At 40.8% G+C, this 22,086-nt stretch overlaps 2 protein-coding genes across 2 annotated transcripts; both read right to left on the minus strand.

Annotated features, from left to right (window-relative positions):
- Positions 1–5,334: 5,334 nt before the first annotated feature.
- On the minus strand, positions 5,335–5,996 carry LOC137984497 (uncharacterized). Its single transcript, XM_068831663.1, has 2 exons — positions 5,753–5,996; positions 5,335–5,684 (listed from the first exon to the last, which is right to left on the minus strand). Exons 1-2 carry the CDS (start codon positions 5,994–5,996, stop codon positions 5,335–5,337), a joined length of 594 nt encoding a protein of 197 aa, XP_068687764.1.
- Positions 5,997–8,087: 2,091 nt separating this feature from the next.
- Positions 8,088–9,266, minus strand: LOC137984498 (uncharacterized). Its single transcript, XM_068831665.1, has one exon. The coding sequence runs from the start codon at positions 9,264–9,266 to the stop codon at positions 8,088–8,090; it is 1,179 nt and encodes a 392-aa protein (XP_068687766.1).
- Between the last annotated feature and the right edge of the window lie 12,820 nt (positions 9,267–22,086).

Consider the following 22,086-nt stretch of genomic DNA (forward strand, 5'->3'; position numbering starts at 1 on the left):
GTGGAAGACCTGATCCGCTACGAATCAGGTTGAAACAGAAGGCAGCAACGCTGCTGGATTCTACGACAGGAATGAGTCAAGCACAAACCGTTTCTAGGCCGAGTTGCAGGGTGACACTCAAGGAAAAAAGTTTACTTGTTCTAGGAGTTCTTTGCATTGCTGTCGGTCTGGTTGTCCTTTATCTCTTGTTTGTTGTCTATAAACCATGCAATCAATGTGACTCATCGATTAAGCAACGAGGAGGAGGTGTCGCTATTATTATGGTGCTTGTTGGCGTACTCACACTTCTTGTTCGCCTAAAAAGACGAAAAGCTTCGAGGCCACCTAACGTAATTATCTCTGAAGTTCCAGAGGAGGATAAAGAAAAGTCTCCGGCTGCTTTGATTTCATTGGATCATATTCCTCACCATTTGCCAGCTTTATGTGAAATGGATAACGACATTTGGTCGGCAGACTTGAATTCAACCGCAGATTTGCCTGATTACTACACCGCAGTGCGTGAACTGCAGAACGCTGTCAATTATAGCGACAGCGAAGATTCTCAGTCTAGCGACCTACCAGATTATTTTTGTGCTGTAGTAAACAGAAATTTTTCTGTACGAGATGAAATGGATTTCTCTGCAACTAACTCCGAAGACAATCTGGATTCTTTGGTTTCGAGAGATGGATCGCTAGATACTCATCTTTGACCCTCACGGAATAAACTGGACGTTTAATTGTTGGCAGGAGGCAGTGCGCACATATATTTTAATATACCCGCTTAATATAGCTCAGAACAACTTTGTTGTTAAGTACAACCCTACACTTCTTAACCTCACTAACATCATTCACAAACACTCCAACATACTTTACTCATCCGATCGTTGCAAAAACGTTTTCAAAGCACTTCCTTTCGTGGCTTCCGTTCGTTGTAAAAATATTAGTCACATTCTTATTAGAGCCCAATGAACTAAAACGCATTTTAATTCTCAGGGCTCTTTTCGGTGCAACAGTAACAGTTGCGCCACTTGCCCCTGTACAGAACACGGCTGTAATGAATACACTTTTTATTGTGCGGGAGAAAGCCATAAAATCAAATCTCCTATTTCTTGCAATACTTTAAATGTTATTTACATGATTCACAGTGTAAATTATGTAGTCTTCCGGGGAAACCAAACGTGGGCTTGAAGACCGTTTTTATGATGAAGACAGCCTCCTTATAATCAGTCACACTAGTGGTTATCCAGACGGCAGTCTGAACACTTTCAGAACAACTTCTCTGTACGAGATGAAGTGGATTTCTCTGCAACCAACGCCGAAGACAATCTGCATTCAGGATTCTTTGGTTTCACTGAAGATGTTATTATTTCTAATTAATATGGATTCAATCCAGGTTGTACTACTGTGGACTGTCTAGTTCTGTTTCTGTTTCTGTTTCTGTTTCTCATAGAGGAATCTTCATGATCTCATAGAAGAAATTTCTACAACTCTTGATCGAGGCGAGTATGCTGTATCAATATTTTTGGACTTGACTAAAGCTTTTGATACAGTTAATCATTTTAGACTAGACACTTAAATAAAGCTGTTTTCCTTTCCTTTTTCCATACTATTGTCCAAATTATCTTTTTAAGGTGTTCCAAATCCTGATATCAATTGTTTTAAATCGTATACATGTTTATTTTTATATGATCATCTCTGTGATGATAAACCTTCTAATTTTTCGATATCCCTCTTCTCTGAGCAGCATAATTATTCCACTCGTAGTGCATCTTCTCAACATCTCCTGCTTCCCCATTCAAGAACAAATATAAGGAAATTCTGTCCCACTGTCATTGGTAAATATTATTGGAATGACCTTCCTCTTTCTATTCGTACTATATCAAGTAAAATCGTCTTCAAAAAGGCCATTTTTAAATATTATTTTGCTCAATATTAGTTTCTTTGCTTGTTGTTGTGGTGTATTCTGTGTGTTTGTACGTTTGTTCATGTGATTGTCAATATGTTTCGTTTACATATATCTATAGAGCTATAATGTTTAACGGAATGTTTTTCTGGGCACCAATTAGTTTTCACTATATCGTGCCCTTCTCCTCTGATTATTATTTTTACCTTGTAATTAGTATAATAGAGCTTTCTGCATCCACTTTGATTGGAGGAAATTAAAAAAAAAAAATTAAAAAAAAAAAACTTTTCTTAGCAACAATTACCTTTTACACAGTCATATGTTACTCATTCCTATCGATAAACTCATCTATCAACGTGACTGTTTCAGAAAAGCTCTGGAAGCCCATCTCATCGTAAAAGCACAAACAATAGAACCTCGTGGGATAAACAAACGTGACAGGTAATCAGCAATCTTGTTATTCAGCGTATAGTGTTGCAACGGTAGTTGATTCTTGTTTATCCAGTAGCTATATCACGTCACATTATCTTCTAAAATCTTCTTCAAACATATATATATATCCTGTAAATTCGTCAGACTTCCAAATAAACCTGATGAAAGTTGGATTTTTCCAGCCAAAATATCGTGAAAATGTTATTTTGCATTGTTGTATCAGTCGTGCAGTAGTCTACTTGGCTTTCAAATATATTTTCTACTAAAGATACGCACGTTACCTCTGACGAAAACATCTTATCCTGTTATTATTATTTTTTTGTAAACTTTGAATTTGGTTGCTTAAGGCTTTCTTGACGCGGCGTTTCGTCTCGGTCAAGAGACTCTTCAGAGACCTTTAAAATTCAAAGGCAAACTCGTTGAATTCTAAAGGTCTCTGAAGAGTCTCTTGGACGAGACGAAACACCGCGGCAGACTAGCCACGACCATTTCACAAGTATTTGACAATAGTTTTGCTTTTGTATAAGGCTTTTTTCTAATAGCCTTTTCACGTTTTTGTTTCCTCTACTAGGGGGAATGGATTTATTTTATTGTCGATTTTGCAAATGCCATTGATTTGACATAGTTATCAGCGTCACGTCTCATGCTGTGTTTTAATGTTGTTCGTATTTTGCTCGTATTCAATGTCCTGAGAAAGGTCGGAATTCTTGCCGATTTCGGTGCTCATTTGTTGAAAAGAGGGAAGCATACTATCTGAAATGAAATGTGAACTTTACCCTTGCGGCTTGTATTTAGCTTGTACTGGACACTGGAAAATGAATACTTGAAATCGATTCACCCCCGCAAACGTGTCGGCTTCTCAGCCCGTGCATGTTGTTGTGATTTCCTGATGCACGCAATTGGAATGTCGCGAAATATTAGATACAGAAAATCATTTCCCAGAAGTAGAATGCTTTGCACTTTTGTACCTGATCAGCTTTCTAGAAGGTGATGCGAACCGTAAAATCACTACCGCAAATTCTGTTTACATCTGTTCCTTCACAATGCCTCATTAGCAGTATCCATGAAATCACGCGAAAGTTCTACATATAAAACAAGCCATCACGTGTTCTTAGTTGCTCCGATGGCTCAGTGGAAACTTACTCGCTCCTGGAGCGTGATGGCCCGAGTAAGAGGCGCGATGGCTCTGCCGGTCCGGTCGTATCATACGGGATTCTTATCAAGCGGTTAATCTACTATTCCTGGGATATGCACATTTGTGACTATGAAAAAAAAAAAACTCAACTGGTTTTATAACGTGGTATGTATGGCATCCCACGTAATTATCGGATATATTACGTTCCGCGCTAGGGAGATAAGATTCCGACCATGTGTGAAACCTGTTACCTGAATAACGACGCAGGAAGTTTTCGCTTAATAACCATAAGAACATGAGTCAATTTACCATGTATCAAATATGTTAATATTTTTAACTGTAGATGAGTAAATGGACGTTTTAATTTCTCGTTATCTATTGTTTGCACGAGGTTGTTGTTTTGACCTCCAATGACATTTCGCCTGTATGTATAGTAGTAGTAGTAGTAGTGGTGGTGGTGGTGGTGGTGGTAGTAGTAGTAGTAGTAGTAGTAGTAGTAGTAGTAGTAGTAGTAGTAGTAGGAGGAGTAGTAGTAGTAGTAGTAGTAGTAGTAGTAGTAGTAGTAAACTTTATTTGAGTGTCAAACGTTCTATCGTAAATACACTAATTGGCGACACTATAAATAAATAAATAGATATAAGGAAATCAAATAAAATATATATGTGCAATGTTAGTAATGATAGTGTAATAAATTAATAATTTATGATTAAGAATAAAAGTCGTAAAAGTTCAAAAGGAAATAAAATAAAATATATATGTACAATGTCAGTAATGATAGCAATGAGTGTTGGAAATTCCTCCAAAGTTATCGAAGACAGTCACAATTTTTTAAAGCGATTTATTTATGTCCCTCGTTTTACAAGATTCTCTCCCCTTCATTGAAACTCTCTCTTCCCTTCTCTCCCTTTATTCTGATTGGTCGTGTACACTTTCATGATTCCGATCTTATTGTCAATAACGATTTGACCCCAAGTTCTCAATTTACACATCACTTAACACTTCGAAACGATATTATCATCACGCCTAAACTATTGTCACGCAATCGACACGATTCCGACACCCTCCCTCCATATATCTTCGAAACAGATATATGTCAATCACCGAATCTTAATCACGTTTAGTCACGGAAATAAGCAAACAAAGTCTCTATATATAGTTCCGAGCTCTTCTAAGTTGATGCTCACACTGACCCTCTATTTAAAAATTTAAAAATTCTAAATCTTGAGAGTATCTACAAATTTCAAGTAGGTAAATTTATGTATCAATACAGATCTGGCTTACTTCCTGATAGCTTCAATAACATGTTCTTGGTGACACACCAGGTGCATTCTTATGGCACTAAAAGTTCAAAGTTTTTTCATTTACCACAGTGCAGAACCAATGTAAGAATGTTCTCAATTAGTTTCCAAGGTCCTAAATTTTTTAATTCTCTGAGTTCTGAAATTCGTAATGCAACAAGTACCGCTTCGTTTTGCCGTATGCTGAAAGCATTCCTCTTATCTTAAATATTTATTAAAATATATATATATATATTTTTTTTTTCCTCTCTTTCTCTGTTTTTTTTAACCTAATTATGATCAATATGACTATCTAATTTATCATAAGATTTTTACAGTAGCTCTGCCATTTTTCCTCATAAAATTAAAATTCTGTTCTATTTATTTATCTGAGGGAGCCCATTCTCTATAAGCCTGCTGGCTTCTTTTGGGCTTCCTCGCCATGAGATTGTAAACAGTAAGACTTTTTTTTTTTCTTCTCTCTCTTGTACCCCTTATGGCGAATAAATAAATGAAATGAAAAAAAAAAATGAAAAAGTTAAGCTCTTGCGTCAAACTAAACCAATAATGCTCATTGCTCAGCCTACTGCTGTTAGTGTTGTTTTAGCTCACTGCTCATCCTGAGCAATGTCCTGTATGCATACTCTGGCCACAGCCGCAGCATTACGCCTGAAGGCTGGTCTGAAGGCTGGCGCCCTTGGATCGAGATCCACGTTAGGCCTCCTAGGTGGTCTTTCATTGGTCAGCTCCAGAGGGTACAAAAGCTGTACTGGCGTCTCTAGGATTGACTTGCTCTCTCTTAGCTTGTCCCCTCTCACTACTCCATCTTGTCCAGTGATGAGCTCTTCTATGATGCCCAACTTCCATTGCCCTCTGTTCTTTTCTTCAGATTTTATGATGACCACATCTCCCCTGGTCCCGTGGACATGTCCATTCTTGTGTTTAAATTGGTGTCTTTCTATAAGCCCACGCAAATACTCAGATATCCAGCGGGATCATAAAGCATTCTTGCATCGCTTCAAATACCTGGCTCTCTTGCGGAGGTCACGGTCCTCGCTGTACTGAGACTGACGCTCTGGCAGCGTGTTTGGTTGGGCGAACATGAGAGAATTTGGCGTGAGGAGTGGAAGTTGGACGTCTTCATCAGCGTAAGACAAGGCCTGTTATTGAGTTTAACTTCCACATCCAATAGGATTTCTTCTCGCTCGGCCCAGGTAAGGAGACTGTTTCCAACGGTCTTGTTGAGAGCTGCTTTGACCAACCCAACCATTCTTTCAAATTGGCCACCCCACCAGGGCGCGTGGCTGAGGTTAAATTTCCACTTGATTTGCTGAACCGCCAGAAGTCATGGAACTTTTCATCGCTCATGACTTTGTTGATCCATTTCGCCGACCCAACGAAGGACTTTCCGTTGTCAGAGTACAATGTTTCAGGTCGGCCACGTCGAGCGCAAAAGCGTTTGAAACTCCTCAGGAACTCTTTGGTTTCTAGACTGGGCAACAGATCCAGGTGTAAGGCAAGGGTCAAACTACAGGTGCACAGTAATATATATACTTTGTAATTCCCTTCCATCTTTGCTTTCACACTGTACTTTATGGGGCCTGCATAATCAACTCATTGACCTGAAACGGAGTTTTTCCTTCGGTTCGCTCTCTCGGGAGGTTGCCTGGTGGAGGGCTTGAGTAGGCCTTGGCTTGAAATCTTCGACATCTGTGGTATGCCCTGGTGATACGTTTGGCTAGTTTCCTCAGTCGCGGTACCCAATAGCACTCTCGTATTTTCGTCATGGTGAGACCTTCTCCCCCACGGAGTGTGCTAAGGTAGGCATGTTCCACCAGCCTCTTTGTATATTGTTGCCTGTCTGGTAGGTACACCGGATAGTGTCCCTGTATCCTGCCTCGACAACATCTGTGTTAGGCTGAAGATTAAGTTGCAGTCGGTCCTCTTGATAACGCTTGTCTTCTCTGGCTCTTTCCTGTACTCTCTTCTCCCAGAGCAGTTTAACAAAATTCAGCTCTAGATAGATCGATAGTTTATTTAAACCGAGGGCTGAATTAAGTAATTTTCACAATAGTATAAGCAATACAATATATAACACTATGTAAAAGTATACAGTCAATAAAAATCAAGATATAATTGATTCTTCTGAAGATTAAGTTGCAGCCGGTCCTCTTGATAACGCTCGTCTTCTCTGGCTCTTTCCTGCAATCTCTTCTGCCAGAGCAGTTTAACAAGCTTCAGCTCTTGAGTAGTCAAAGGTCCAGTTGTTCTGCTGGTCTCCCTCGTACGGACGTTGAAAAAAACACTGCTTGATCCACGCTTGATCAAGCAGTGGCTTTCAAGTAGCAGAACTTGTCAAGTAGAGCATCTAATTCATCAGTTGCAGTTACCGCTACTGCCATAGCAAAGATTTCACGAGTTGCTTTGGCTTCCACCATTGCCTCCGGAGAAGCGCTGCTTACCCACTGCGGCCCTTTCCACCACAACGGGTTGTCGGTCACTTGTCCTCCTCGACTTCCCAGATCGGCAGGATTCTCCTGCGTGGGAACGTGGCGCCAAGTAATCTCAGGGTGGGCTTGTATCCTTCTTACTCCGTTGATAACGAATTGTTTGTATTCTCCACCTCGTTTGACCCAATGAAGCGCAACTGTACTGTCTAGCCATCCAAAGGACTGTTTAACAGGAAATCCTTCAAGTGCCCAGCGTGCATTGTTGATCAGATTCGTCGCCATATGGGCTGACACAAGCTCTAAGCGTGGTATCGTGTGCTCTTGTTTGGCTAGTCTTGCTTTCGCTGCAACCAATCCTGTCTGTGTTCAAACCTGATCTCTGCTTCACCACTGCATGTACGGTCGTGGACAAGCCATTTACGCTTGCATCTTCGAAGGCGTGGAACTCGATTTCCTCTATCTCTTCCCGCTGAAGTGTCAAGGCTCTTGGTGTTGTCACCTTTGGTGGTAGCTCTCTCTCTCTGGGCACGACCATCGATTAGCCAGTTGTGAGGACAGCGGTGCATCCCGAGCTAGTTTTGCTTTGCATGCATCTCGGTAAATTAGCTTGTCCTTCAGAGTTAAGGGTACTGCAAGCCCAATGGGTCATAGATCTTCGCGAGTTTGCGCACGATTCCTCTCTTACACGTGATTACGATTTCTCGTGGCACGACTACGCTAATCTCATCTTCCCCTTTGTCCCAAGACAGTCCAAGGAGGCTACCGTCTCTTCCACCCGGTTGTCTTAGTTGCTGCTTGGCAAACGACTCTTCGTCTTCCACTTTGGTCTCGTTCTCTTTTAATTCAGCTGCATTGGAATGCCACTTATGGAGTGTGAACGTCGCATCCTCGAACACCTCGATTGCCCCCTGTTATAGCTGCTCCGTCTCTTTCACCGTTGGTTTTTCACTGATGAGATCATGAACATAGAGACTTCTGCGCAGTTCAACTACTGGCTCTGGCCTTTGCGGTTCCCAGGATTTGAGGTGACTCTCGATCACTCCCTCCAGCAGGACGTGCGAAGGCACTAGACCGAACAACGCTCGCGTGAATTTTAGAGTTTCTAATTCCGAGTGTTCATTTGCTTTCCAGTGAAACCGAAGCGCGTCTCTTTCTTGTTTCTTGATGCGAACCGGAAGGAAGGCTTGCTTAAGGTCCCCTGTAATGAGCACTGGGTGAAAGCGCATGCACACCAACGCATTCCACAGACGGTTCTCAAGAGGCGGTCCCCAGTGTAGACTGTCATTCAGACTGGGTGCTTGTGGGTTGGACCGAGCTGATGCATCATCAACCACACGTAACTCCGTTGATTCGGCTCCTATTCGAGCGACAGACTTGTGAGGAATGTAAAACTCCTTCTCCTGCGGGGATTCATTCGCTTCTTCCACTATCCCCTCCGACGTCTCTTTCTCAATGATTTGTCCAAACTCTTCGGTGAGGCCCATGCGTTGCAGCCTGCTCCGGAGGTTGACGAGCCTTCGAAAATTTCCCGCTTTGTTATTCGGTAGAGGTGGATGGTTACCCTTCCACGGAAGAGAAGTCTCGTACCATCCCTCCGGATCCCGCGTTAGCTGCTCTCGAAATTCAGGGTGGACCGCCCGCTGGTCATGTTCCGGAGAGTCCTCTTGCCCTAACACATCCAATCGACAGAGTTCTTCGTAATCAACATGATTTGTTTGGGTGAACAGCATGTTGGCGTGATCAAATTCTCTCCCTGGCGACACAATGGTCCACCCGAGTTTAGTTTTCTCCGCAACTGGTTCTCCTGGACGACCGATTCGAGGTCTTCCTGTATTTTTGATAGCCGCGTATTCACTGGCGCCTAAGATAAGGTAGACTGGCAGGTGAGGTTTGGAATCACTGTCGTCCATATGGACTCCCTGAAGGTGAGCGTACGAGTCAATGATCTTCTTGTAATTTGGAGTGACAACCATATGTAACTCTTTTCGATCCACTTTGGTGACATCAACCTTTAACTCTGTGCTGCTATCTACTGCTTGTACGGTAATTGACGAAAGCTCCACTTGCCGTGTTGTATACCAAAGCATCATTTTGATACGTCGAACTTCTCGGGTACGCGTGCGCTTCGGAATCTTATCCAAAAGTGCTGCTGAGGCGTAAGAGCTCCCGGCTCCAGTGTCGAGAAGTGCCCGACACAGAATTCCCTCCACGTTCAGTTTCAGTTTGACAATCGGGTAAACCACACGTTTTTTGTTACCGTTGGCCGCTGCTGTCAAAATTTGATTCCCCTGGGTGCAGATAAATGCATGGTGTCTTTTACCACATTTCTGGCATCTTGACCTACTCCTGCAAACGGCCACACGATGCTTAGTTTCGGTGAAATTGAAGCACATTCCTTTTTGCACTAGAAATCTCAACCTTTCGTCTAGGGTGGTCAAGTGTGTGCAAGCAAACGAAACATGATCTCCTTTGTCACAGTAGACACACGTCCGTGGTTTTCGTTCCTCTGCGCGGTAGAGGCGAGACTTGCCTTTAAAAACGTTGCTGCCATCTTCCCCACTGAATTGATATCTCTCAATTTCTTTAGAGCTGGAACTAGACGAGGTAATTTCCAGTCTTGCCACCCTGCTTCACCTATGAATAGGAATACATGGAATATAAGTTAGAAATCCTTCGTCTTTACGGAGATTCACATTAAAATTGTCAAACATCTGCTAAAATGCTATTTTAAACACATTTTTATTATCCTTGCTGCTTCAAAACGTGCCAAACATACCGTTTTAATCATCACTCCACGTATTCTTATTCCGCACCCTAAATCAGCCTTAATCCCTTTAAGCTTGTCGAGAACGCTCCTTGCCATCCCATTCACTCGCTCTAACTTGCCCAGAGTTTCCAGCGATTGTACGTTGTACAATAAGGTCTTGTAAAAGGCGTTCACCCTCTTCGGATCGGAGCTTGTCACGACGGGGAGCTCCAAAGTGTTACGGACATAGGCGTTGATAATTTCACTGGTTTTGCCGTGTTCTCCCTTGAGTATGCTCTTCGCTCTCTCATAGCCTTCGCTATTGAGCGGCAATCTGTCGATGTCAGCCCTTTCTTTTGATTCCACGAGCTCCTTCAAATACGCGAACTTTGTCACGGGCGTTAAAGTTGCAGAGTCGATTTCCGCTTCAAACTTGTTTCAGAAAGGAAGCCAGTTTTCGACTAACCCATTAAACTTCGTGATTGAAAGCTTTGGTAGCTTGGAGGCAGCTTTGGGAGCTTCAACTTGATGGCTAGCTTCTGTGGTCTTTTGATATTCCAGCTGTTGCGTTGGTGAATTTTAAAGGCTCCTTTCCACCGAGGTTGACTTTCGAGTGATCGTTTGAATGTAAAAGTCACGCGAAAAGCAAGCGAAGGGGGAGAGGGAGGAACCGCCTGCAATCAACATGGTCCTTTAACGTATGAATGGCCTTTATTTTGGACATGATTAAGTCCTCATGTCTCGTTATTCGTTATTGCGTCGGTGTTATTCGATGTCATCAATTCGGCGGTCTTTTTTCTGGTGAACTCTAGCGGTCCCCTCTAGTTCCTGCAATTGTTTTTCCATCACTTACTTTTGATCTCACAATTTGGCTCACCGATACTAAGCGGTTTAGAGTTCATAGAGAGTAGATCCCAGATAGCAGATACTCGCTCTTGTTTGAGCCGCGATGCACACAAACGCCATGTTAATAATAATAATAATAATAATAATAATAATAATAATAATAATAATAGGTATTTATATAGCGCTCATGTCCTATGTTCAAGGCGCTTGTGCAAATCTCAGAAAATATCGAGAATCCTTGCTCTTCCTCGATCGAAAACAAATTCCACTCGTCCCGTCGGAGGTGCCACTTGTGTTGGGAATGCCTCCAAAGTTATCCAACATAGTCAAGATTTTTTAAAGCGATTTATTTATCTCCGTCGTTTTACAAGATTCTCTCTCTTACAAAGACAACTCCCCCTATTCTGATTGGTCGTGTATACTCTCATGATTTTCGTTCTATCATATCATATCATATCATAACATCATATATCTTTATTTACCCTCGGATTTTTAGAGTAGCTTGGTGTAGCTAATTTCTCCGAGCATTTACCCTCCCAACCATGATACATCACAGAAGACAGACCACAACACCGGGAACTACATGTCCTACTCTTTGCGACAAGTGTGTGGGTTCTTTTACGTCCCACAGGATTATGAACATTGAAGGGTTGCGAGACGGGACCTCCGGCTTATCGTCCTTATCTAGAGAGTCTAACCATTTGCAGATGTAATTACAAAGGCAGCACTTTCTCCTCTGTTATTTAAAGACCCTGAGTGTTGGTCTGGCCGGAATTGAACTCACGACCTCCCGAGTGACAGCCCGGTGCTCAACCAACTGAGCCACCGGTGCGCCGATTTACCAGTGCGCGGTGCGAACCCCAAGTTCTCAATTTACACATCACTTTTAAGTGTTAAAACACTTCGAAACGATATTATCATCACGCCTATACTATGGTCACGCAACCGACACGATTCCGACAATGAACAAATAATCCATAATTAATAATAAAGATTAAAAATCACTACAGTACAACCCTATTTCAACTATTACATAATAGACAATTTTCACATACTGCATCTGAGATTGAATTTGTTAGCTCTCTTTTTCTTATACCATAGGCAGCGCTAGTTCGCGTCACTAGAGAGCGTGTATAAATAATTGATTTCTTGTGGGAAGATGGCCTTTGAGTGCAAGCGGTGTTGCGTTAAAGGCGGCCGTTGAGAATTTAAATGCGTTGTAAGACTTTGTATGGGAAATAAAATACCGTCGACTATGAAGCCTAAAAAAATCAGGGAGTTAAGGGCTCAGTCTCCAAAACACAAATAAAATATACGCCATCATAAGGTTGCGCGACTTGAAAATGACAAATAGGGAGCTTACGAAACGAGGACGACGACGGCTACGAGGACTTCATTTAAAAATACGAGTTCGCGTTATTCGTATCACTACGAAACTCTTTCATGTCGTTTCGCGTTAAAAATCTGTAGTAACTATCGAGGAATTAAACTTGTATGAGTGGGTTGGAAGCGTAGAGAGAGAACTGAAAATTCATCGTCATGTGCTAACGTCCTCCACAGAACCTTGAATTTGGTCATTTCACGTCCTCATTCAGGAGATGACGGCAAAGAAATGTACCAAAATGTAAAACGCACGTGCAGAGCGTGCAGAGCCATTGTTTTTGCTCACTAAACCTATTGTTTTGTAGCGTCGTCGGCGTCGTCGTTTCGTAAGCTCTCTAATAACAATAATGGGACGTGTTCCTGTAACAATGTTACAACGTGTAGCCGGGGTTTAAGTGCAAAATTCGGGAATTCCCCTCGGTAAATATTAATGAGAAACCAAAGTTTCTAGTGACGTTCTTGTTTTCGTAGATCAGCTCGCCAATGTTTAAGGCAGCTCAAAGCAGTTTCAACGGTTTCAAGCAACTTTCTTACTAGAAAATTTGCACTACAACGCTGTATCACGTATTAGCAATATTATGGTACCACATGAAACTCCAATTACTACTGACCAAGGTGACGTTATTGTTGTGATATAATAAGTCACCGTGGCAACAGCAGCGCACTGTAAAAACACCCTATATTTTGTATTTAGTTGCTCATATCTCAAAAACCAAACTGGGTGACCGCCATTTTGTATTGCTGGAAAGTAAGTAGAAGGACAACATGAAACATTCTGCAAATTTTTAAAAAAAACCTGTGCAGCGGATTCAGAGCCACCTTAAATCTGTGATTTTTTAAGGTGGCTCTGATTCCGCTGCACAGAATTTTGTTTAACTTTTCAGAAAGTTTTATTTTGGCCTTTTGATCACTTTCCAGCGATAAAAAACGGGAGTCACCGAGTTCGTTTTTTAAATATTAGCAACAATAGAATCTTGTACTTTGTTCAGTTGGTTCTTGCATAAAAAAATTGTCTCCTAAATCGTGACATTGCAGTCACTCTGACGTCATAATAATTAATTCCAGAAGCATATATCTGGACATAATTAATCTTGTGACTGGTTATGAAACCTTGCGAATTTCAAAAGCAGGAACAATACAGTCGCAATTAGATGTTGAACAGACCGCGACCCTGCACAATCTTTTGTTTTTGGTTCGCAAGTTAATTTCGAATAATTAGTCGAAGCTTTTGATTAGTTATCCTGCCGAAAAAAGCGTGTTTTTGTAGGGTTTTGTGCAGGGTCAAGGCCAAAAAAGCAAACAAAAACATGAAACAAAGAAACTTGTCGAGTTTCATAACCAGCCTACATCTATTAACTATGATCTGGACGACAATAATATCACATGCAGACGCATTTAGCTGCTAACAGTAAATAAACGAATCACGAAAAGGAAAAAGGCAACCGAGAATTGGAAAAACGCTTCGCTTAACAGGCAACTTATATCTGCTACCTACTTTATTAGTATTCTGTTGGTTGGTTTTGCGACTCTCACAAGGAACAAAGGTTCTTTGAAAGCTTTTCTTTCACACTTCACTGGTAAACATAACACCCACAGCTTCATCTGTGAATGTTCCATTTCTGTGGCGGCACCGAGGACAAGGTTTGACGAAAAAGAAACTAAACAGAGGTGACAGAAAAATGACTAAGCTTGATCTTAGGCAAAGTGCTGAAAATGCAAAAAGGACTGTTCTTTTAAGCTGCGGCATTTTAGAAACTGGCTCATCTCGAGCTGCACCTTCCATCGCCATAAGCAGATTCTTGATAAGTGCATGTGAGTGCAAGTGTGTTAAAACACTTAAGTAAAAATATAATACGCTAATAAATGTCCTCCAACTGACCAGGTATATATATATATATCTATAGAAACGTGAAAACCTTATCTTTAAGTCGAAGAGTGCTCTACAATCGTGGAGCTTTATAATTACTTGTGTAGGAAAGGAAAAATTAAAACATTAAAACACTACAGAACTGTTTCGAAAGGGCCTGATGGTCGTCTCTCGTCAGGTGCATGAAACACTGACTGACTAACGTTCCTTTTATAGGTTGATGGTTCAAGCATGCCTTATCAAATATTTAGTTGCGTGCCGGCACGCACTCGCCAGCTCGTTCCTTTTGTTCAGGGTGCCCGCTCCCGGTTTACATATGATTTAGAATTTTTCTGCTATGCAAAGATTACATCTCTTTGTTACATTTGAATGAGGCTTGGCGCGAGCCATTACTTTCCAGGTTACAGCAAATTCCGTTTTGGTGTCCTTTAGGGACCAGATGTATTTACTCAACTCGATTGCGTTCCTTTTGTTCTCATTTCTAAATGAAGCCGTGTGGTGTCGGAATCTTGTTTTGAATTGATTCGAGGTAAGCCAGATGTATGTTTCTTTTCCCATGGCTCTTTTAACTGTGGCTTGGTAGACCACGTTTTGGGTTAAGCAATCACCACTTAACTGACAAGAGTGTTTGTCTCTGCAATTGCATGATTTTTCATGTGATTGAAAATTATTCACAAGGGAGGACTTGTTGTGGGCGCTGATTTTTCTTTCCAAATTTGGCATGCACGAATAGCTCACTTTCAAAGTGTTTCTGTTAAAGATTTTTCTTAGCGGGTGCCCTGGTGGAAAGGATCCTTTTACGATACGTAAAAATTTCTTTCCCACGTTAGTAGCAACGTTCTTACTGAAGGGTGGATTATACCACGTTATATTTCGGCGTCTGCTTCTCTCCTCACTGCGCGTCTGGTCTTTAGATGTTGCATCAAATTTCAATTGGTGTTTGTAACCGCTATATATATATATACCTTTAAAATATCAATATTGGTGGATTTTCATCCGTGAGGTAAGTCAGGCTGGAAACGACAAAGTGCAACTTGGTACTATGATCCGGGCTTACGCGGTCTGGAGAGATGTGACTGTGGTCTTCGAGAAGTGCATGAGTTGCCAATTTGTTGGCAGTATGAAAGTACTCATCATACCTTCCATTAACTAATAACATACATTTGTCTTTCTTTGTATTTACCTAAGACACAGCGCGAAATGACCTACAAGGTCGAGCGTACGTGCTATTTATAATGTTTCGTGATGTAGGCCAATTTATGGGAGGGACTGTCTGAAAATAACGTTGGATACCTTCGGACAATTATATGATAGAGTATCTCATACCAATTTAAAATTGAGCAACAATGGAGTGGGATAAATCAAATTAATAAATATTATTTAATTTTATTTCACAGTATTTTTTAAATTGTTGTCGTTCAGATTTTCCCGTTAAGCAGTTAGATATTCCCTCGCGTCAGGGCTCAGTTTTACTGGTCCTGTTGGGTTGTCCCTTTTTTTCTAGTTTAAAGGGAGAAAGAAACTAATGAATGCTACCTTACGCTTTTGGATAGTACTAAGAGACCATTGAGAGGCTATTATGTTCATTCCATCTAAAATCACTTCGAATGACTAGACGAAGCATTGATCATTGATTGTCAAAACGGGTAAACGGGATCCCTGTAGAAGGAAGCTTACGGCAAAATTAATGTTGCGATAGACCATCTAATCTCTCGTGCTAAGAGACACAAACATTATCCATCATTTCCTTTTGCTCGATCGTGCTCCTGTTTTAACCAAATATTTGGTCAATCGATACCAACAACTCACTCATCGCATGAAATCTTGCTCGTTCCTTGTGATTTTCTTTGAAAAACAAGACCTTCATGGAACTTCTTCTCGGATGCAGTTAATTAAGAAAAGTCTGAAAAGCAAATTCGTAGAAATTAGAGGCACCCAGATAAAGATAAGGCTCAAGTCACGATAATAAATTTGAATGGGACTAATTTTTTTTTTTTTACAATTCCTAAATTAGGCCAACAATTTGTATGATTTTAAAATAATATTTTACATAATTTATATAATAATTTAATTACTTACAACCTTTTCCTTTATTGGTTTTACTCTGTCTAAAGCCAGAAAATTTTATAGTCGCCAATAAGGGAGCGATTCAGGGTGAATAATTTTAAATTACTGAATAATTTTCTTAAAATATAATTTCAAACAATCATGAATACTGTTGTGGGATACTAGGCACTTCTCCAATATTAGTCAGCATCATCCTCGAATCCAGGGGTAGTTGTTGGAGCACAGGAGTGTAAATTGGCGACGAAGAAAGGTATAGAACGGCTAGGCTATGACATATACTAGAAGCTTTTTGTCATGCTCCGGTGGTGCGTTCACTCACGTTCACTTTGCCACACTTTGTTGATTTAATTGTTTGAAAACGATTGTGGCGTGATTTTCGATCTAATGTTTTCCAATAGTGGAACACATGACAGTTGTCTCACATATGGACAGTTACAAGTATCTTTGAACGTGTATCTGTGCTTCGGGAACGTCCTTACCCCACCCCAATTTTGCTGCCGTGCGATTTAAACCTAATCGCTTGAGATTGATATCATATTTACATTTCTTTCCGCGCTATTTCGGTGGTGTCGTTTCGTTTGAATAACGCCATTTTTTGTAGTCCTTCGATTGAACTGATTTAAGGTATGCTTTGTTTTTTAAATCGAAGAAACACTGAGTACGAAAGATCGGTTCGCAATAAAAAAACATTAAATCAATTTTTAGACACGATCATCGCCAAAAGCAGCCTGAAATTTCAAGCTTAAGCGTAATAGATTTGTTCCACGCTTTTTTTTTTGCTACTGTCCTAGGGGGTATTTACATAACACCGAGACCAACTCAGACTGGCATGAACTTGTACCGGAGTGAAATTTTTGCAGCTGTTTGCATGAAACGAGATGCTTGGTGCCTCATTTCGGGATGAAACAATACGTTTTTTCTAATCAATATATGACTGACCCAAAAGCATACAGGCTTGAAATTTCTCATGTAAATGACTCTCTAGTCGCGTTCATTGCGCTTGAAGGTAATGGTTCTCGTGCAGTTCAAATACACTCGCAGTACTTTAATATTTGTATTCCTATTTATATATTTCCACGGCGCTTTCAATTTCACTGGTAGAGGAAACGACACCATACCCTTGCTAAGAATTCACATTTTGACTCGCGAGAGTGCAAATGCATAACCCACCCCGGGAAACGAAATTAATGTATCCGAGGAATAGTTTGAAAAGGCTTCGTCCCTTTCATGATTCAGGGGAAATGATCCCAGGGGAGATCTACAAAGCGCTGATTGGTTCTTAAGTAACCCACACGTCATTTCCAGATGACAGTTACTTTACAAAGAGAAAGGAATGTGTTGCTCATTTCAGCAGACGCTCGTTGGGGAGGAACGCGTGACGAAGCCCTAAGAGTGTCTGCGTGGAAGACCTGATCCGCTACGAATCAGGTTTAAATAGAAGCAACGCTGCTGGATTCTATGACAGGAATGAGTCAAGCAGGCACCGTTTCTAGGCCGAGTTGCAGGGTGATACTCGAGGAAAAAATTCCACTTGTTCTAGGAGTTCTTTGCATTGCTGTCAGTCTGGTTTTCCTTTTTGTCTTGTTTGTTGTCTTTAAACCATGCGATCAATGTGACTCATCAATTGAGCAACGAGGAGGAGGTGTCGCTATTATTGTGGTGCTTGTTGGCGGAATCACACTTCTTGTTCGATACAAAAGACAACAAGTGCAAGCTTCGAAGCCACCTGACGTAATTATCTCTGAAATTCCAGCTGAGGATGTAGAAAAGTCTCCGGCTGCTATCATTTCATTGGATCATATTCCTCACCGTTTGCCAGTTTTATATGAAATAGAAAATGAAATTTGGTCGGCAGACTTGAACTCAACCACAGATTTGCCCGATTACTACACCGCAGTGCGTGAACTGCAGAACGCGGTCAATTATAGCGACAGTGAAGATTCTCAGTCGAGCGACCTACCAGATTATTTTAGTGCTGTAGTAAACAGGAATTTCTCTGTACGAGATGAAATGGATTTCTCTGCGACCATCGCTGAGGACAATCTGGATTCTTTGGTTTCGAGAGATGGATCGCTAGATACCCGTCTTTGACCTTCGCGGAATAAACTGGACGTTTAATTGCATTGCCTGCAGGAGCCAGTGCACACATATATTTTAATATACCCACTTAATATACGCGTTAAGAACAAAAGGACTAGACACACTTTGTTATCACGTACAACCCTACACTTCTTAACCTCACTATCATCATTCACAAGCATTTTAACATACTTTACTCATCAGATCGCAAAAACGTTCTCAAAACACTTCCTTTTGTGGCTTACCGTCGTTGTAAAAATATTAGTGATTAGAGCCCAATTAACTAAAACGCATTTCAATTCAGTCCGGGTTCTTAACAGTTGCACCACTTGCCCCTGTATAGAACACGACCGTAATAAATACACTTTTTATCCAACGAGGGAAAGCCATAAAATTGAATCTCACATTACTTGCAACACTTTCAATGTTATTTACATGATTCACCTTATAAATTATGTAGTCTTGACGGGAAACCAAACGTTGGCTTGAAGACCGTTTTTATGAACACAGCCTCCCTATAATCAGTCAGTCCCACTCATCCAGACCGCAGTCTCAGAACACTTTTCTCAATGTTTTCTTAGCAACAATTACCATTCACACAGTCATATATCACTCATTCCTATCGAAAAACTCATCTATCAACGTGACCCTTTTACGAAAGCTCGGGAAACCCATCTCATCGAAAAAGCACAATCTATAGAAGCTCTTGGGATAAACAAACTTGACAGATAATCAGGGATGTTGTTATTCAGCATATAGTCTTGCAACGATGTTTATTCTTGTTTATCCAATAGCTATATCACATCACGCTATCTTCTAAAATCTTTAAACTTTGTAACATGTGTATATATGTATATATGTCCTGTAAATTTGTCAGATTTCCAAATAAACCGTGCAAAGTATTCTTCTTGGCTTTCAAAAATGTTTTCTTGTAAAGATGAGCCCGTTACCTCTTTGAATTCTCCGTTACGAGAACATCTTATCTTCTGTTTTTTTAAACTTTGTATTTGGTTGCTGAAGCTTTTTTCTAATATCCTTTTCACGTTTTTGAGTCCTGTACAAGGGGGAATGGATTAATTTTGTTGTCGACTTCGCAAATATCATTGACTTGACCTATTTATCAGCGTCACATTTTCATGTTGCTCGTATTTTGCTCGTATTCAGTGTCGTGACAAAGGTCGGAATTCTTGCCGATTTCGGTGTTCATTTGTTGAAATGAGGGAAGCATACTATGTGAAATGAACTGTGAACTTTGCTCATCAACCTTGCGGCTTGTATTTAGCTAACTTCGACTGGACTATTTGAAATCAATCCACCCCACGCAATCGAAATGTCACGAGATATTAGATACAGAAAACAATTTTCCCAGAAGTAGAATCCTTTGCACTGTTTTAACCTGATCAACTTCATCGCAGTTAATTTCGATTTTATGTAGGAGGTGATGCGTAACGTGAAATTACTCCCGCAAAATCTATCTACATCTGTTTCTTCACAATGCCTCATCCGCAGTGTCCATGAAGTCACGCAAAACACAAACCATCACGTGATCTTAGTTCCTGAGGCCCGTTTCTCGAAAGTTCCGATACTTTACGGGCCATTTTCGGGTGTCACAATTCCCTTTGTATCTCAAGAACCGAGAGGATTTAATTCGTCAAACTTCACAATTATTTTTCTTTTTGTTACCTTGAAACCATGTTAAAAGATCGGCTTTCCAAAACAAGCGGTTGGCAATTTCACAAATGGCTTTTTCGGGCCCGAAAAGTTCTCGGGACTTTCGAGAGCGGGCCACTGGAGCGCTATGGCCCAAGTCCGAGGCGCGATCTCTCCGCCCGGATGTATCATACGGAATTCTTATGAAGCGGGTTAATCTACTATCCCTGGGGTATGCACATTTGTGACTACGATAAAAAAAAAAAAAAAGACCCAACTGGTTTTATAACGTGGCATCCATGGCATCCCACGTAAAATTATCGGATGTATTTCGTTCCGCTCTTGAGAGATAAGATTCCGATCATGGTACTTGAATAACGACGCAGGAAGGAACAAGAGTCTGAATGGATCTTTTTACCGATACGGCGGCCATCTTGGATTCTATTGTTCTGCGAAAGATATTATGGGATGTCCAGGGGGCAAATTCATGCCTCTCCTTAATTTGCCCCCTGGGCATCCCAAAATACCTCTTTCAGAACAATAGAATTCGAGATGACCGCCGTATCGGTAAAGAGGTCAATTTACCATGTGTCAAATATATTAATATTTTTAACTTCAGGTGAGTAAATGGACGTTTTAATTTCTCGTTATCTACTGTTTGCACGAGGTTGTTCTGTGTTGACCTCCAATGATATTTCGCCTCAATGTATCCGCTAGTTTGGGAAAACCCAGCTTTAATTTCGTGACAAATGGAGTCTGATGACTTTGGGGGTGATTTACTGATTTTCGTAACCTCGTTCCCAGGGCTTTTCACCGCCGAGAGGAGGACAGGTTGGCGGTGAAAAGCCCTGGGGACGAAGTTGTGATTTTCCTTCCCAGAGGCCGTGACTCTTCGGTCAGCCTCGAGAATAACGACTTCAAACTTGTTCCGACTAGAAACCAGAATTATTTGAGGATCGGTCACTTGTCCACAAACTTGAACCTAGGCTACTTCCGTCGCTTCGCCCTAGGGACGAGAAGACTGCAGAGAGCTTCTAGCTCTAATTTCGACCCCTCTGCCGCGACATCATTGAAGTAACAGAGACTTCACGTTGGTGATCTAGTGAAGGCGTCGACGAGGATGGAAAACGCAAAAGCGTCAACAAACAAAACAATAGGTTTAATGAGCAAAAACAATGGCTCTGTAAGCCCAACACGTGCGTTTCGCGTTCTCGTACATTTTCTTCCCGTCATTTTGGAAGACGAGAGCGCAAAAGGATATTTTTTCATTTTCACGTGTTTTCTCTCCAGCTGTAAAGCCTGTTTATGAGAAATTAACTCCAGGATTTTAGAAACGAAGTAAAGCCCCGGCTACACGTTCAAACATTGTTATAAAACTTTGTTAGGTCAACAAGTTATAATTAGAAGGCGTAGCATTTATTTATTTTATTTTATTTATTTATTTATTTATTTATTTATTTTGACACGGCAAAAAAATCCATCAGGTTTTAGTACAATGTACAACTACATAACAATATTCAATAACAATAAATTTGCATCTAAAAAGTCTTACTTATAATTACACTATGCTACACCTGTTTTCCATGAATGTCGTGTTTTTAATTCAACTTAAATGATCATTTAACAATTTCTTGAAATTATTTAGGGATGTCACTTGCCTAGGACTGCAGGGTAGACTGTTCCAGAGAGTTTCATCTCTATAACTAAAGCTCTTTTTTAGGTAGGTAAAAAGTTAGTTCTTGGTAAAGGGACATTTAATTTGTTTGCAGAGTCCCTTAAGACATAGCCTGGTGTACTGCGCTCAGTAAACACAGAGGATAAGTAGTCAGGAACTAATTGAATTTGACGGCGGGCAGTCAGGTCTTTCCAACCATGCATGTTTGATGACGTTTGCTGAATATTTTTTGTTGGGAGAATGTTTTGATTACGATCAAACATTTTGTCCAACATATGTTGAAGCACGTAGCTACCCTTTCAACATTGTTGTATTGCAAAGACCAATCAGAGTTAAGGGCTCAGTCTCCAAAACAAACAAAATACGCCATTATGAGGTTGCGCGACTTAAAAGTGACATGTTTCCAACATTGTTAGAAGCATTCATACGACAATAATGGGACGTGTCCTTCTAATAATATTACACCGTGTAGCCGGGGCTTGTTTTCACTATGTTCACTAAGTGCACAATTCGGGGATTCCCCTCGACAACTATTAATGAGATACCAAAGTTTCCAGAGACGTTTTCGTTTTCGTAGATCTCGCAGATGTTTAAGGC

Source organism: Montipora foliosa, chromosome 14 (genome assembly GCF_036669935.1).
Source record: "Montipora foliosa isolate CH-2021 chromosome 14, ASM3666993v2, whole genome shotgun sequence".
Lineage (NCBI taxonomy): Eukaryota > Metazoa > Cnidaria > Anthozoa > Scleractinia > Acroporidae > Montipora > Montipora foliosa.

Bases quoted from the DNA above. Each gene is read 5' to 3' on its own strand.
- LOC137984498 (XM_068831665.1), bottom strand. From the start codon at position 9,266: ATGATGCTTTGGTATACAACACGGCAAGTGGAGCTTTCGTCAATTACC.
- LOC137984497 (XM_068831663.1), bottom strand. From the start codon at position 5,996: ATGGTTGGGTTGGTCAAAGCAGCTCTCAACAAGACCGTTGGAAACAGT. The intron at 5,685-5,752 runs GTATTTGAAGCG...GTGGGCTTATAG, and splicing joins GACCTCCGCAAGAGAGCCAG to AAAGACACCAATTTAAACAC.